The following is a 12,994-nucleotide window of genomic DNA, read 5'->3' as shown; positions in this document are numbered from 1 at the left end:
ATCGAACTTCCATCGACTGTCGAGGACGAGTCCCAGGTACTTCATCGTCGACTCTACAGCGATGGAAACACCTCCCACCACGAGATCCGAGCCAGCCGGAGGTGCTTTCCTTGGCCCGTGAAAACACAGAGCCTCGGATTTATTAAGAGCAACCTCCAGACCTAGCCGCCGAATCCGTGCAACGACTTGAGCAACTCCAGCAGTGGCCAGCACCCGCGCCTCCCTAAAATTTTTACCGCGAGCAGTAACAAGGGTGTCGTCTGCATAACACGTCACTTCAACACCTTGCAGGTTAACTCCGCGCAACACCCAGTCGTACCCAATGTTCCACAGAAGCGGTCCAAGGACCGATCCCTGTGGAACACCGCACGACATGTTTTTCTGCACCAACCGGCCGCCAGCTGGATAGCAAACGGCTCTGTTTGAAAGGTAGGCTTCCACAATTCGCTGTAGGTATCCTGGCATTACATGGTACCTGAACGCTTCCTTAATGCAGCCCCAGGGTAGTGTGTTAAAGGCATTAGCGATGTCGAGTGAGACCGCCAAGACAACCTCGCCCTGGGAAACTGCGACATCCACCAGAGTTCGCACCCGATCAATAGCGTCGATGGTGGATCTACCCCGTCGGAAACCAAACTGGTGCTCACTAAGATCAGGTCCAACCTGCTCTAGTTGCTTGATGATACGAGCTGAAATAACCCGTTCAAAGAGTTTGCTAACTTCATCTAGCAGAACGATTGGCCGGTACGCTGACGGTGAGTCAGCCGGCCGTCCCTCCTTCCGTAGCAAGACCAGTTTTCCTGCCTTCCAACTGCGCGGAAAATGACCTTGCCTAAGACAAGCGCTGAATAACGCTCTCACCCAAGGCTCCAGTGGTCCTAGGGCCAAAACCCAGGCGAGACCAGGTATACCGTCAGGGCCAGGTGCAGCCTTTTTGGAGCGTAAGCGGATAACCGCCGCTCTCAGCTCTCCCTCGGTGATATCAGCCATACCTGCATTGGATTCATCGTTTTCACTGGTGAGTGGGGCCATAAGTGGTGGTTCTATCCCAACCCTACTCGGAAACAAAGTTTTCACCACCAATTCCAGCTGCTGGGGCTGAAGGCATTCAGTTAGTGGTGGTACCCTAGGATGGAGTTTTTGTCTTACCATTTTATATGGCCGACCCCAAGGATCAGCATTCAGGCTAGACAACATCTCTGTCTCCGCTAGATCCTTGGCCGTCCTAATTGCCCCCTGGAGTGTCTTAATAGCGGATCGGTACACTGCATACAGGCGCTTTTCCTCCACTTCGTTTCGTATTCGTCGTCGCCGACACCTGGCGTACTGACGTCTTGCAGTTACGCAAGATCTACGTAGCTGTTGAAGTTCTTGTGACCACCAGTAAACTGCGGTTTTCAGTGGCTGAGGACCAATGCGAGGCATAGCAGCATCACAAATATGCGTCATAGCAGAACGAAGCCATTCGGTTTCCTGCTCCAACCCTACTGTATTTTCATAAACTGAAACCCACACCTGAACCAGAGCTGCCTCAATCAAAGCATCCCGGTCCAATCTTTTTAGCGACCAACGAGGGCCAAAGCCCCTCCAGGGCTGACTTGAACTGTTTGTTGCAGCTAGGGTTGTGGAGACTTTAAATCTAATGTATCGATGATCCGAAAGTGTTTCCACATTCTCCATGACCTGCCAGCCCTGGACATAACACGCCAGAGCAGCATTAGCAAACGTTATATCCACAATGGAGCCACCCTGTTGCCGCACGCATGTTTGGACTGAACCTCGATTGATCACAATTAAACCCATCTGTACCGCCCATTCTTCCAATTCCTCACCTCGCACATCGGTAACTGGGGATCCCCATGCCAGAGATTTGGCGTTGAAGTCGCCAGCGACAAGCACCCGATTTGGGCGACAACGACCGATAAGAGCTCCAATTTCCACCAAAAATTGCTCAAACTCGGAGAGCGTACGATTTGGCGAAAAGTACACCCCAACTACAAGGATACCTCCGACAAACGCCGAAACATACCCTCGGCCCTTAACTACTTGTTTAAAAGCCGGGGAGCCCACCGCAGACCTGGTTGTGATGGCTACCAGCCCATTTCGGTCACCTATCCAATCATCTCCCGTTGGGACATAATAAGGTTCGGCAACCACTGTCACGTGTATCAACCATTCCGCCATACTCTGAAACAGAAGGTCCTGAGCTCTGGCGCAATGGTTTATATTCACCTGGAGAAAGTTGAGGGCCATACTTATTAACCCTCGGACATTGATGCTTCCTCATCCCGGGCTCGTGTATTTGAGGGCGGGTGGACAGACTGCGAAGAGACCCGGGGGTCAGTGGCAGCCTTGCCTTTCTGCAACTGTTTTTTACTTCTTCCAGAGTTAGACTGGCCACAGGTACTACTGCCCACTCTGTGATCAGCCATTTTTCCACTTGCCGCGCACACGCTGCAGTGCGGTGCAGCAGAGCATCCTCTCGCCTTGTGCCCCTCCTGTCCGCATCGGTAACAGGTTTTGCTACGATCGACATCGTTGGTGCATTGTGATTTCATGTGTCCTCTTTGCCAACAACGGTAACACAACTGTGACCGCACATCGAGCACCTTAACTTGTGCTGAAATCCAGCCTACTAAGAGCCTTCCACCCTCAGCTACCTTTTTGGCAGCTGCAATTGGGCAACGAATCCACAATGTCCCAAGACCTGTGTTATCGCTTCTGATATCACCAGCCCGCACCTGCTCAGCTGGACAACCGCCAAGCTGCGCTATAGCAGCCACCACTTCTTCGCCAGAAACAGAGTCATCCAGACCAGACACACGCATTTCTACAGATTTAATGGGTCTGGAAACTCGGACAACATCATCGCTCATTATTTCCTCCAGCTTTTGAGCAAGAGAGTCTGCCTTATCAGAACTGGAAGCTCCTGGCACTTCCAAAATTCGTCCTCCCGCCGCAGCTCTTTTGAACCGCAAAGCAGTTATGCCAAGGTCAGGAAGGACAATTCTTTTCTTGGCCTCATTGAGCACTGTGGCATACGTAACGCCCTTCTCCTCAGCCCCTGGCTGCAGCGTGAGGACCACGGCTGCTGATCGTGGAGGACGGAGCTTGCGTTCCAACTTCTCTTGAGGTCTGAGCTGCGGGCGTCCTTGCTGCTGCGGCTGCTCTTGGGATCGCAACAATGTTGTTTTCCCTATCAAGTCTCGGTTCCTCTTTTTATTCCTCCCTTTTTTTTTCCTATTACTAACTTTTTCCCATTGTCCTTCGCTAGGTAAACAAGTGGGGGCCGGTCGTGACTCTCTTACATTATTCTTCTCCTGGGTAGGCTTATTGGGACCCGGAACATTCTCGCGGATGGTAGCATCGACAGTAGACGCAGTTTTCCTTGGCCTCTTCTTATCCGCTGCAAGCGGGGGCCTCAGGCTTTTCTCCGGGAGGAGTCGGTCTTCAAAGGAGGCCAGGCGGGCATTAACCATTTCTCCAACCTGGACCATCACCGAACGACAGAGTTCCTCATTTGAAGACGCAGTCAACGTAGCGTTAGCACGTCGGACTTTCAATTTTTGCTGAGGCTGCGGAACAGGGGGCAGCTCCTCAGTCATATTATTATTATGTGAGAAGGTGTGCACGGAACCTTGCGACCGAACCCTCTCCATATCTTCTCTCAGTTGGGCCATCTCCGAACGGAGGCTGGCCATTTCAGCCTGCAGTCGAGAATTGTCGTTCTGCAGCTGCCGCGTCTCTTCCGAAATGGTGCGCGAACCAAGAACTTCTATAGCATCCGTAATGGAGGCTACAGCATCTTTTAAATCACGCACAAAGGTCCCTTTTAAGTTGGTGGACGTTTTAGCCACTTTCGTTATAAGGGCCACGTCCTCTAGTACTTGTTTCTGAATTTGGGCCGCAGTCATAGTTTTCGCCTGTGACCTAACTGAATCCTTCTTTTTACGAATCTCGCGCCTGAATTTTGCAACAACTGATTCCCTCAAGAGCTTGTCCTCAGCCTGCCTACGCAGCTCCGCTCTTTCTTCTCTTTTGAGGGTCTCCTTGCTTTTAACCAGTCCAACATATTCCTCTACTGTTGGTCGACGATCTTTTATTCTAGCGGGCACTAGCGTACCAGGCCTCTCCTCCTCAGAAGACAACAAATCATCTTCGAGGCGTGGTCTCTTTGCACCTTGCCCCTGCCATAGACGGCCAGATGCATTTGCAGAGGACTCAGATCCCGATCTGGGTCTATTCTCAGACATTAAGCTGCTGTCTGACATCGCCTTATCCACTTCTGTACTCCCTACAGACACTTCCACACTCATTTCTTCTATCTCATCTGTCCCTAACCCAAACTCAACCACTCCCACTCCCCCCTGCACAATACCATTCTCTGATCCCCCCACAATCTCCAACTCTCCCATGCGACGGTTGGCCCCCCCGTATACGCTGGGGCCGATGCACCGGCTATCCGGAACACCAAGGGATTCCCCCCTAAGGGGACCCTCCCGGGTAGATTTTTGACACGATCGCAATTTCATATTTTTTGTTTTTGTTTTCCCCGTTGTCCCCCCCAAACGCTCTATCGACTGAACTCCCAACAGCCATTCATCCCATTAGCGAGCGTCAGACCTTAGGATTGGGTCTTTGGGCGTTCCCACCCACTTCGGTAATTTTTTAACGAGGCTGTCTTCCTCGCATTTGGCATGTCCGCTAACATCAATGGAGCCCAAAAAATATATATGGGTCTCCGGTCTCTTGGACCCACCATCCCCAATGTTCACTTCGCAAAGCCCGCTGCTTACCAGAGTGGCGTGCAAAGAAACCTCCCCTCCCCGTCGGGTTATTAGCCATCGGCTAACAATATCGCATATCATAAGAGAAATTGTTAACCGATGTTACCAGGGTGCACCGGCCCGAATGCTGCTCTTCCCTTCGGACGAATCAAAAGGGACTCGCAGCATACAGGCACACGTGGAGGTTACCCGACCTGGCACCCCAAGTAGTTCGACTTAACCTAACCTGTATTACTGTACCAGATTAGAATTCCGAAAATCTATAATTAGAATTATAGATTCTCGGAATCTATAATTTATATTGGCCTACTTTTTCGGAGTGTGTGTTAAAATTTCGTTAATTTTTATTTTGATTTTCTCTTTCTTTCATAGAACTCCTTTTGTTGTATGTACAATAATTTAAATATTTGATAACTCTGAAATTAAATTTCTTAAAAAAAAAACTAACAATAAAATAAATATTTTTCATGCTGCGTATGATATACATTTTTCTAGATGGTGAGTTATTAAAGTACTTACGATCACTCGGCCACTACTCGATCTATCTATGACCTTGGTTAGATTGATCGTGTACAGTCGCCTTAGTAACTATGTAAGAACCGTACATAATTGTTTTTATTATAACTATATATATTTTTTTTCAGATAACAATGGAAGACATCCACAAATCCGTGTCCCTCCAGAACGGCTCGGTACCCAATGGTAGCGTGAACGGCGCTATATCTGGCTTGAGTGACAAGAGATTGGGACTGTTCGGATACACCATAGAATCCATCAACATGCTCCTTTTACCCATGATACAGAACAAGTTAGTGTACAGACCATATTTTCTAACTTTTTTAAAGTCAATAATTGCATTACATTTTCTTCTTGTGCCTTATCTGACCGTCTTTCGCCTTACGGAAAGTTGTGCTACTTTGGCCATCCCAGTTTATTGACGGTAGTTTCTAAGCCACGACCTTCTTCGTCTACGGACGCTTCTTTTGATGTGAAACATCTATAGGCGAGGGTAACCCTGATCGTTGGCGTGGCGACGCATAGCTACGGCGTTTGAGGTAATATATGTACTGTACGTAGTTAAGTTGTCGCGATTACAAACAATTTTTTTAATCTTTATTTTTTGTATTACTTATTAAATAGTAATTATTTTGGAAAAAAAAGGCAAAAAAGAAAATTTTCTGTTATAATCTGTTATTTATGTATATAATTATTATGCATATAACTTTTGATGTTTCACATATGCCAGGCGTCCTATGACGGCTCGCACATTTTTTTCCGTCCCTTTTGCCCATCATGATGGTACGAAGAAGACGGTACCGGTAAATTCTATGAACATGCCGCAGATATACAAATTTCTGGATTTGATGGTCAAAATAAGTTCTCTATTTTTGCCGACACGCGTAGGACTTCCTCGTTTTTTATTTTTTGTCCCCAACTTATTTTCTTACGTATTATTTACTGAGCGTTATACGTAATACGTTAAGTTATGTTTCAGAAAACTGTTTTAGACTATAATGTTAATGTTCAACTGGGAAATGTGGTAAAATTACAATTTTTAATTATTAAAAGCTCTACTATAGTTGGTAAGGCATCTTACTACTATACGAGTGATATAAAAGTTTAAGGGTAGGCAGTGCTTTTGTGCATGTACGAAGTGCTCGCCGTTGGTCGCGGACTCTAGCAAGGTTAGGTTACTATCCAATTTTGTACAAATGGTATTTTTCGTTGCAGGAAGGAAGCACTCGGAAGTATGGGCAACGATGCTCCTTTGGCGTGCCTGTCCCGATTCGAGCCGCTGCCCTACGAGTATTTCAAGCAACTCTTCGCGCAGGTCACCAACCCTCCCATCGATCCCTTTAGGTACATAAATAAATATACTACGACAATACATACATAGCCATCCAAAGTAAACATAGCTTGTGACATGAGTACCAGTACCAAGATAGCTGATGAATATAATATATAAGAAGCGGCGATAGCGCAGTGAGTAGGAGCTCGACTTCGCTTTCGAGGGGCCGAGTTCGAATCACAGCATCTCTAACTTTTTTAAGTTATGTGCGTTTCAAGCAATTTAAATATCACTTGCTTAAGAGTTCTACATAATGCTCTCAAAGGTGTGTGAAGTCCACCAATCCGCACTGGGCAGCGTGGTGGGCTACGACCTTAACCCCTTGTCATTGTGGGAGGAAACCCGCGTCCTGTAGTGGGCCGGTAAAGGGATACAGATCAACTCCTAGACACTGGAAAACCTATGTTTTAATCCACCAAAAAAGTTTTGCCTCGTTGTTGACTGACTCGAAAGTCGATATACAACCCAGCGGTTTATTCGCAATTTAATATGTTACCAATCGCTATTGGTAGATAGATAATTATCTATCTAATCCAAAATCTTCAGATAACAGATTATACAACGTGTAACCGAATTATGAAATACTGTTGAAGGGTGCATAAGTATATATCATATGGAATCACCTTGTAAAAATGTTAAATAAAAAGGAGCATATTTATTTTTCTATAAAAAAGAATTCAAAACATCATGTTTACTTTTAACAACCCTATTGAAGATAAAAGACTGACACGTGCATAGTACCTACTCTACGCGACACGTATGACGTACCTAATAAAGTGGCAGGAGTCACTTGATTTTAATTTTGCACGTGATGTTAAGGCTGCATCTGATTTCTTTCAGTATAAACTATAAATAAATATAAATAAATAAATATACTACGACAATACACACATTGCCATCTAGCCCCAAAGTAAGCGTAGCTTGTGTTATGGGTACTAAGATGACTGATGAATATTTTTTTTGTATAATATACATAAATACTTATAATATACATATAAACACCCAGACACTGAAAAACATTCATGCTCATCACCGAACATTTTCCAGTAGTGGGAATCGAACCCACGGCCTTGGACTCAGAAAGCAGGGTCGCCGCCCGCTGCGCCAATCGGCCGTCAAACTATGGCAATGGTTTACTCAAAAACTATTAGCTTTTTGGTCTCACAGATAAGTCTGAGAGACGGTAAATAATGTATCTCTTTTTAAATAAAATCTCTAAAGCCTGTGTAGTAGTATTTTAGTTTTCCTTTACACGTTGTATTTAGTAATTCTATCCTTATACCTTATCCACAGAGTAGAGTATGAATAGCACTGGTTTTTCTGCTTTTTAATTATTATTAACAAACCGCAAACCAGAGTTAGGAAAATGAATATTATTGTTAAAACCCGCCGTTGTTTGGTGTAATGCCAATTTTTTCAATTTAGGGAGAAGATTGTGATGTCACTGCTGTGCCCGATTGGTCCGACGGCTAACATACTGCAACCGAGCCCTGAGTTCGTGCACCGGTTGTTCCTACCGCAGCCGATTCTATCCATACCAGACCTGGAAGCCTTGAAGCGGACCAACTATCGTGGATGGAGGGTAAATGTTTACTAATTTTTAAAAACTATCTACTATATAAATAAAATATCTTACGTGCGCAGAAATTAAAGGTTTTGTTGATATAAATTGCAAATTATATTTTTAAAAAATATTTCCGCACTCATGACGTAACAGGCAAATTTAAGCTTGCATACGTCCGTGTTCCATAGCTCAAGATTATTTTGGTATTGATAACCCGAAACTGAGCAACTGAGAGTTAAGTTTGTAACGGTACTAAATTAGGTTTATATAGATATGACGTAATTGGGCGTGCTACCTTTCATGGCGTATCACTAGGTTTTGCAGTTTTTTTTTTTTACTGAAAATAAATACCAACAAGCTTGGAACATAAATAAAAATACGTTTTTTTATAATATATGAATTAGTGTTGCCCAAATGCAAGAACAAGACGAGACTTAGCCAGTCTTGGTCTTGGTCTTGCGCCAATACACCTGGTCTTGGTCTTGGTCTTGGTCTTGCGCTCCCAGTCTTGGTCTTGGTCTTGGTCTTGCAGCAAGAGTCTTGCAAGTCTTGCAATTACCTATTAGTCTATTACTATTTATTAAAGTTTACTTTAAATCTTAGAAAAACGTATTAGAATTGGAACATTGTGAGCTTGAATTAACATAGCCATAGTAAAGATCAAGCAGATTAATAAATAACTGAAGATTTGATAAGAAATTCGAAAAATCAACTGACCTATATGTCGTTTTCCATGGAAGTAACTGTTTCTTAATAAACATTTATGATTTATAAGCTTACATTTGCTAAAACATGTAAAAAAACAAATTAATTACAATAACTTGACTGTATTTTAAAGAACAATACTTATCTGTCTAGAAAGAGATTGAACCCTCAACTTATAAGAAATTTAATAAAAGAGTTTTACGATTTATCATTTATTTGAATAAAAAATAAAATACAACACAAATCAACAGCTTTATCATTAGGTTATGATACTTTATATCAATTCTTTTGACGAAGAATTAATACAAAGTAACCATCTGGCTGACTCATCACTTAACCTATTTCTATGTTTTCTAATTACTAATGATGCTTTAGAAAATAACCTCTCAGCAGGTACTGAAGTTGCAGGTATTGAGAGAAAATCACGGGCCATTTTCGATAAAATCGGATACTCTGTCTCATGCGTCCTCCACCAATCTAAAATCACCAATCTGAAACTTATTTATTCTTTGGAACACCTGTAGGTACTCTTAAAATTCGAAATTATTTTGCATGAATAGTGTCAAATGTTATGATTTCGGCGCGGCGGCAACGATTGTTTTAGATTTCAAAAGAAGCCGCCGGCGCGTGTATCATAACCATGTACTTCCGAAAAGCGGCAAATTTCTTTGAGAAGTAAGTACAAAACCTTTGATGCCGCATTATCAAAGTGCCGATGGTTAAAACATAACTATGCATGCACTCAGTTTGATTTTAATAGATATTTTTTTATTCGCTATGTTTATGGTATTAGTCGTAATGCGCATAGGTCCAGTTTTTCATATTCTTTGATATAGTTTTTTGCGTCTCATAGAATTCCTAAGCGTACCTACCTACCTATACACCGAACTGTTACACCTAACTACTCCGTGAAATAGCGCTAAGTCCTAGCTGCAAGACGCAAGAGTCTTGCAGGCTATGTCTTGTTCTTGCTCAAGTCTTGCACGGTCAGTCTTGGTCTTGGTCTTGCTAAAAATACGCGGTCTTGTTCTTGGTCTTGGTCTTGCAAAAACGCAAGAACAAGACCAAGACTGCAAGACCAAGACTGAATTTGGGCAACACTAATATGAATCTTATTTAGATAAACACAATATTCTTTGTTAGTGTCATCATGTCTATTGCAAAATAAAACCTTATTTATTAATTTTCATACAATAACGTTATACTGTAGTCTTAGTACAAGATTTGCTCGCTTGCAATCCAGGAAAAGTGTCACATATTAAACTCTGTATCGTAAAATGGTCCTAATTTTACTAGTTTTACAGTCGCAAATCCTATACATCTGTTTTTTGCTTTAAAGTATCAAATAATTTAAGTAGTGCTTAGTATTAAAACCTTTAACGTCAAAGTAAAATGCAGCAGCACTCGCATTACAGTCGCAAATCCGGTACTTCTGAAGTTATTTCCAAACGTTTTGTCAAAAGCATTTATAGGCAAATTTGTGCTTTAAAACTATGCAGATAAGGAGTCGTTTTCTAGTATTGAACTCTTTAACGTCAAAGTAAAATGGACCTAAGGTCATTCGTGTTATAGTCGCAAATCTAAAGAATTGTATGCAAATTTGAGCTTTAATCCAAAGCGAACAAGATTTATTTTTCTCTGATATTCAAGTATTTTCACCCTCCTTCTACAGACGAAAGTGATCGACTGTACGTTCGATATATCGGATGGGCAGCACGGTTTGGAAGCGTCGTTGACGCGTGTGTCGGGCGAGGCGCACGCCGCCGCGGTCGAGGGCTACCAACTCGTAGTGCTGACGGACCGGGCTGCCGGGCCCACTCGCGTACCTGTCAGCTCCCTGCTAGCGCTTGGTAAGACTCAGAAATATTTATAATTTTATAATTTATAATATTTTTGTTTATTATAATATTTTTGTTTATTGTTCATTGGATGTATTCAAATTCAAAATGGTTTTATTAATATAGACCTATCCGACCTACCGATCCACTAAAGGGCACGGGTTTCCTTCTACAATAAGAAGGGGTTAGGGTGCGTTCATAAAATACGTAAGATGTTTAAGGGGGGGAGGGGGTCGAGTCAAATCTCATCTAATCTTACTTTGGAGAAAGGGTGGGTCTCGGTAAATATCACACAATTTAAAAAAAAAACACCTCACGTGTTTTATTGACACCCCCCTTAAGGCCGTAGTCCACCACGCTGGCACAGTACGTATTGGTGGACTCCACAGACTCAACACACCTTTGAGAACATTATGGAGAAACCTTCACCGTTAAAGCAAGTGATATTTTTAATTATTATAAACGAACTTGAAAGTGATGCATGCTGGGATTCGAACTCGGCCCCCGAAAGTGAAGTCGTGCTCCCTACCAACTGAGCTATCACCGCTTCATACATATATAATTATCATTATTTGAATCGGTAATAACGCATTGGTTAGATAGTAACTTTTCTAAGTAAAAAGTAATTAAAATATCACTTTAATCGACTAGAGATCTACATTATGTTGGCTATGAAGCGATAACGCCGTCAAATTGTATACGTTGTTTTGTTATACTTTTCTTTTATTCTCATGTTCATTCATTCATTCATTCATTCATTCATTCATTCAATGTTCTCAAAGGCGTGTGAAGTCTTCCAATTCGCACTGGGCCAGTTTGGTGGACTACGGCCTTAACCCTTTCTCATTGTGGAAGAAGACCCGTGCTCTGTATTGGGCCGGTGATGGGCTATTGTGATGATGATGATGATGATTTATGTTTATGGCATTTTGTTAAAACGCAGGTGCTGTAGCTCATCATCTGATCGAAACCCGCCAGCGTATGAAAGTTGGTATCATAGTGGAGACCGCAGAGGCGCGTGAAGTACATCACATGTGCGTCTTACTCGGTGAGTTGTTTATTTACTCAAATTAATGTTATATGTGTTTTTTTTCAAATTGAACTAGCTCGGAGCTCTTAAATTTGAAGTGATTTAACGACACCCTGCCTCGGAGAGCACTTTAAACTGTCTGTCCTACGTGCAACCTCTTTCCAGTGAAGTCGAAACTGCCATCCCAGCGGACCGTGAGAGTGAGTGAATACCTCTGTTCTCTCACTCTCATGTTCCATGCACCTGTGTTTGCGCTAAAACAAGATACATTTCCGAAGCTCGTGGTCTGTACCAGTAATTTGAAATTGAACTAGCTCGGAGCTCGTAAATTTGAAGTGATTTAACGACACCCTGCCTCGGAGAGCACTTTGAACTGTCGGTCCTACGTGCAACCTCTTTCCAGTGAAGTCGAAACTGCCATCCCAGCGGACCGTGAGATTGAGTGAATACCTTTATTCTCTCACTCTCATGTTCCATGCACCTGTGTTTGCGCTAAAACAAGATAAACTTCCGAAGCTCGTGGTCTGTACCAGTAATTTGAAATTAACAAAGTAGCCTGAAGAAAATTATCTATTATATAAAAATATTCAGCATACATTGTAAACAAAGCCTCAATGTAAACGTAGCTTGTGATATGGGTACTAAAATGTCTGATATTTTTGTGAATAATGCACATATACTGAAAAAAACTTATAATATACATATAAATATCCAGACACTGAAAAACTTTAATGTTCGGTTGTGGGAATAGAACCCACAGCCCTGGACTCAGAAAGCAGGGTCGCTGCCCACAGCGCCAATCTGCCGCTCAGCTAACGTTAGATTATCCTAAGACGCCATTTTTTTAAATCACAGGTTACGGAGCCGACGCGATATGCCCCTATCTGGCCTTCGAACTAGCGTTCGCATTACGCAATGACAACCTAATCGACCCCAACTTGACCGACGCGGACATCTACCTTGCCTACCAGAAGGCTATGGAAACTGGCTTGGCCAAGGTCATGGCTAAGATGGGCATCAGTATGCTGCAGTCATACAAAAGTGCACAGATATTCGAGGCGGTTGGCCTCAGCGAGGAGGTTATTGAGAAGTGCTTCAGGGGAACGCAATCGAGGATAGGTGAGTTAATACTGATATTTCTATTGTGATTTCAGTTACATTTTACACTGGGAGTTGGAAAATAATGATTCCATACCACGTTTGCTTCTTATTAAAATAAAA

At 43.1% G+C, this 12,994-nt stretch overlaps 1 protein-coding gene across 1 annotated transcript in view; it reads left to right on the top strand.

Annotated features, from left to right (window-relative positions):
• The window catches only part of LOC120625550 (glutamate synthase [NADH], amyloplastic), an 81,271-nt gene that overhangs the window by 42,304 nt on the left and 25,973 nt on the right, over positions 1-12,994 (top strand). The window contains exons 12-17 of the mRNA XM_039892602.1: positions 5,432-5,595; positions 6,519-6,647; positions 8,062-8,218; positions 10,578-10,755; positions 11,687-11,791; positions 12,629-12,892. Coding sequence (XP_039748536.1) covers positions 5,432-5,595; positions 6,519-6,647; positions 8,062-8,218; positions 10,578-10,755; positions 11,687-11,791; positions 12,629-12,892 — 997 coding nt within the window. The remainder of the gene's footprint in view (positions 1-5,431; positions 5,596-6,518; positions 6,648-8,061; positions 8,219-10,577; positions 10,756-11,686; positions 11,792-12,628; positions 12,893-12,994) is intronic.

The sequence above is a fragment of the Pararge aegeria genome, chromosome 8 (assembly GCF_905163445.1).
Source record: "Pararge aegeria chromosome 8, ilParAegt1.1, whole genome shotgun sequence".
Classification (NCBI taxonomy): domain Eukaryota; kingdom Metazoa; phylum Arthropoda; class Insecta; order Lepidoptera; family Nymphalidae; genus Pararge; species Pararge aegeria.
The sequence above is the reverse complement of the archived record's forward strand: the minus strand, read 5'-3'. Positions and strand labels throughout refer to the sequence as shown.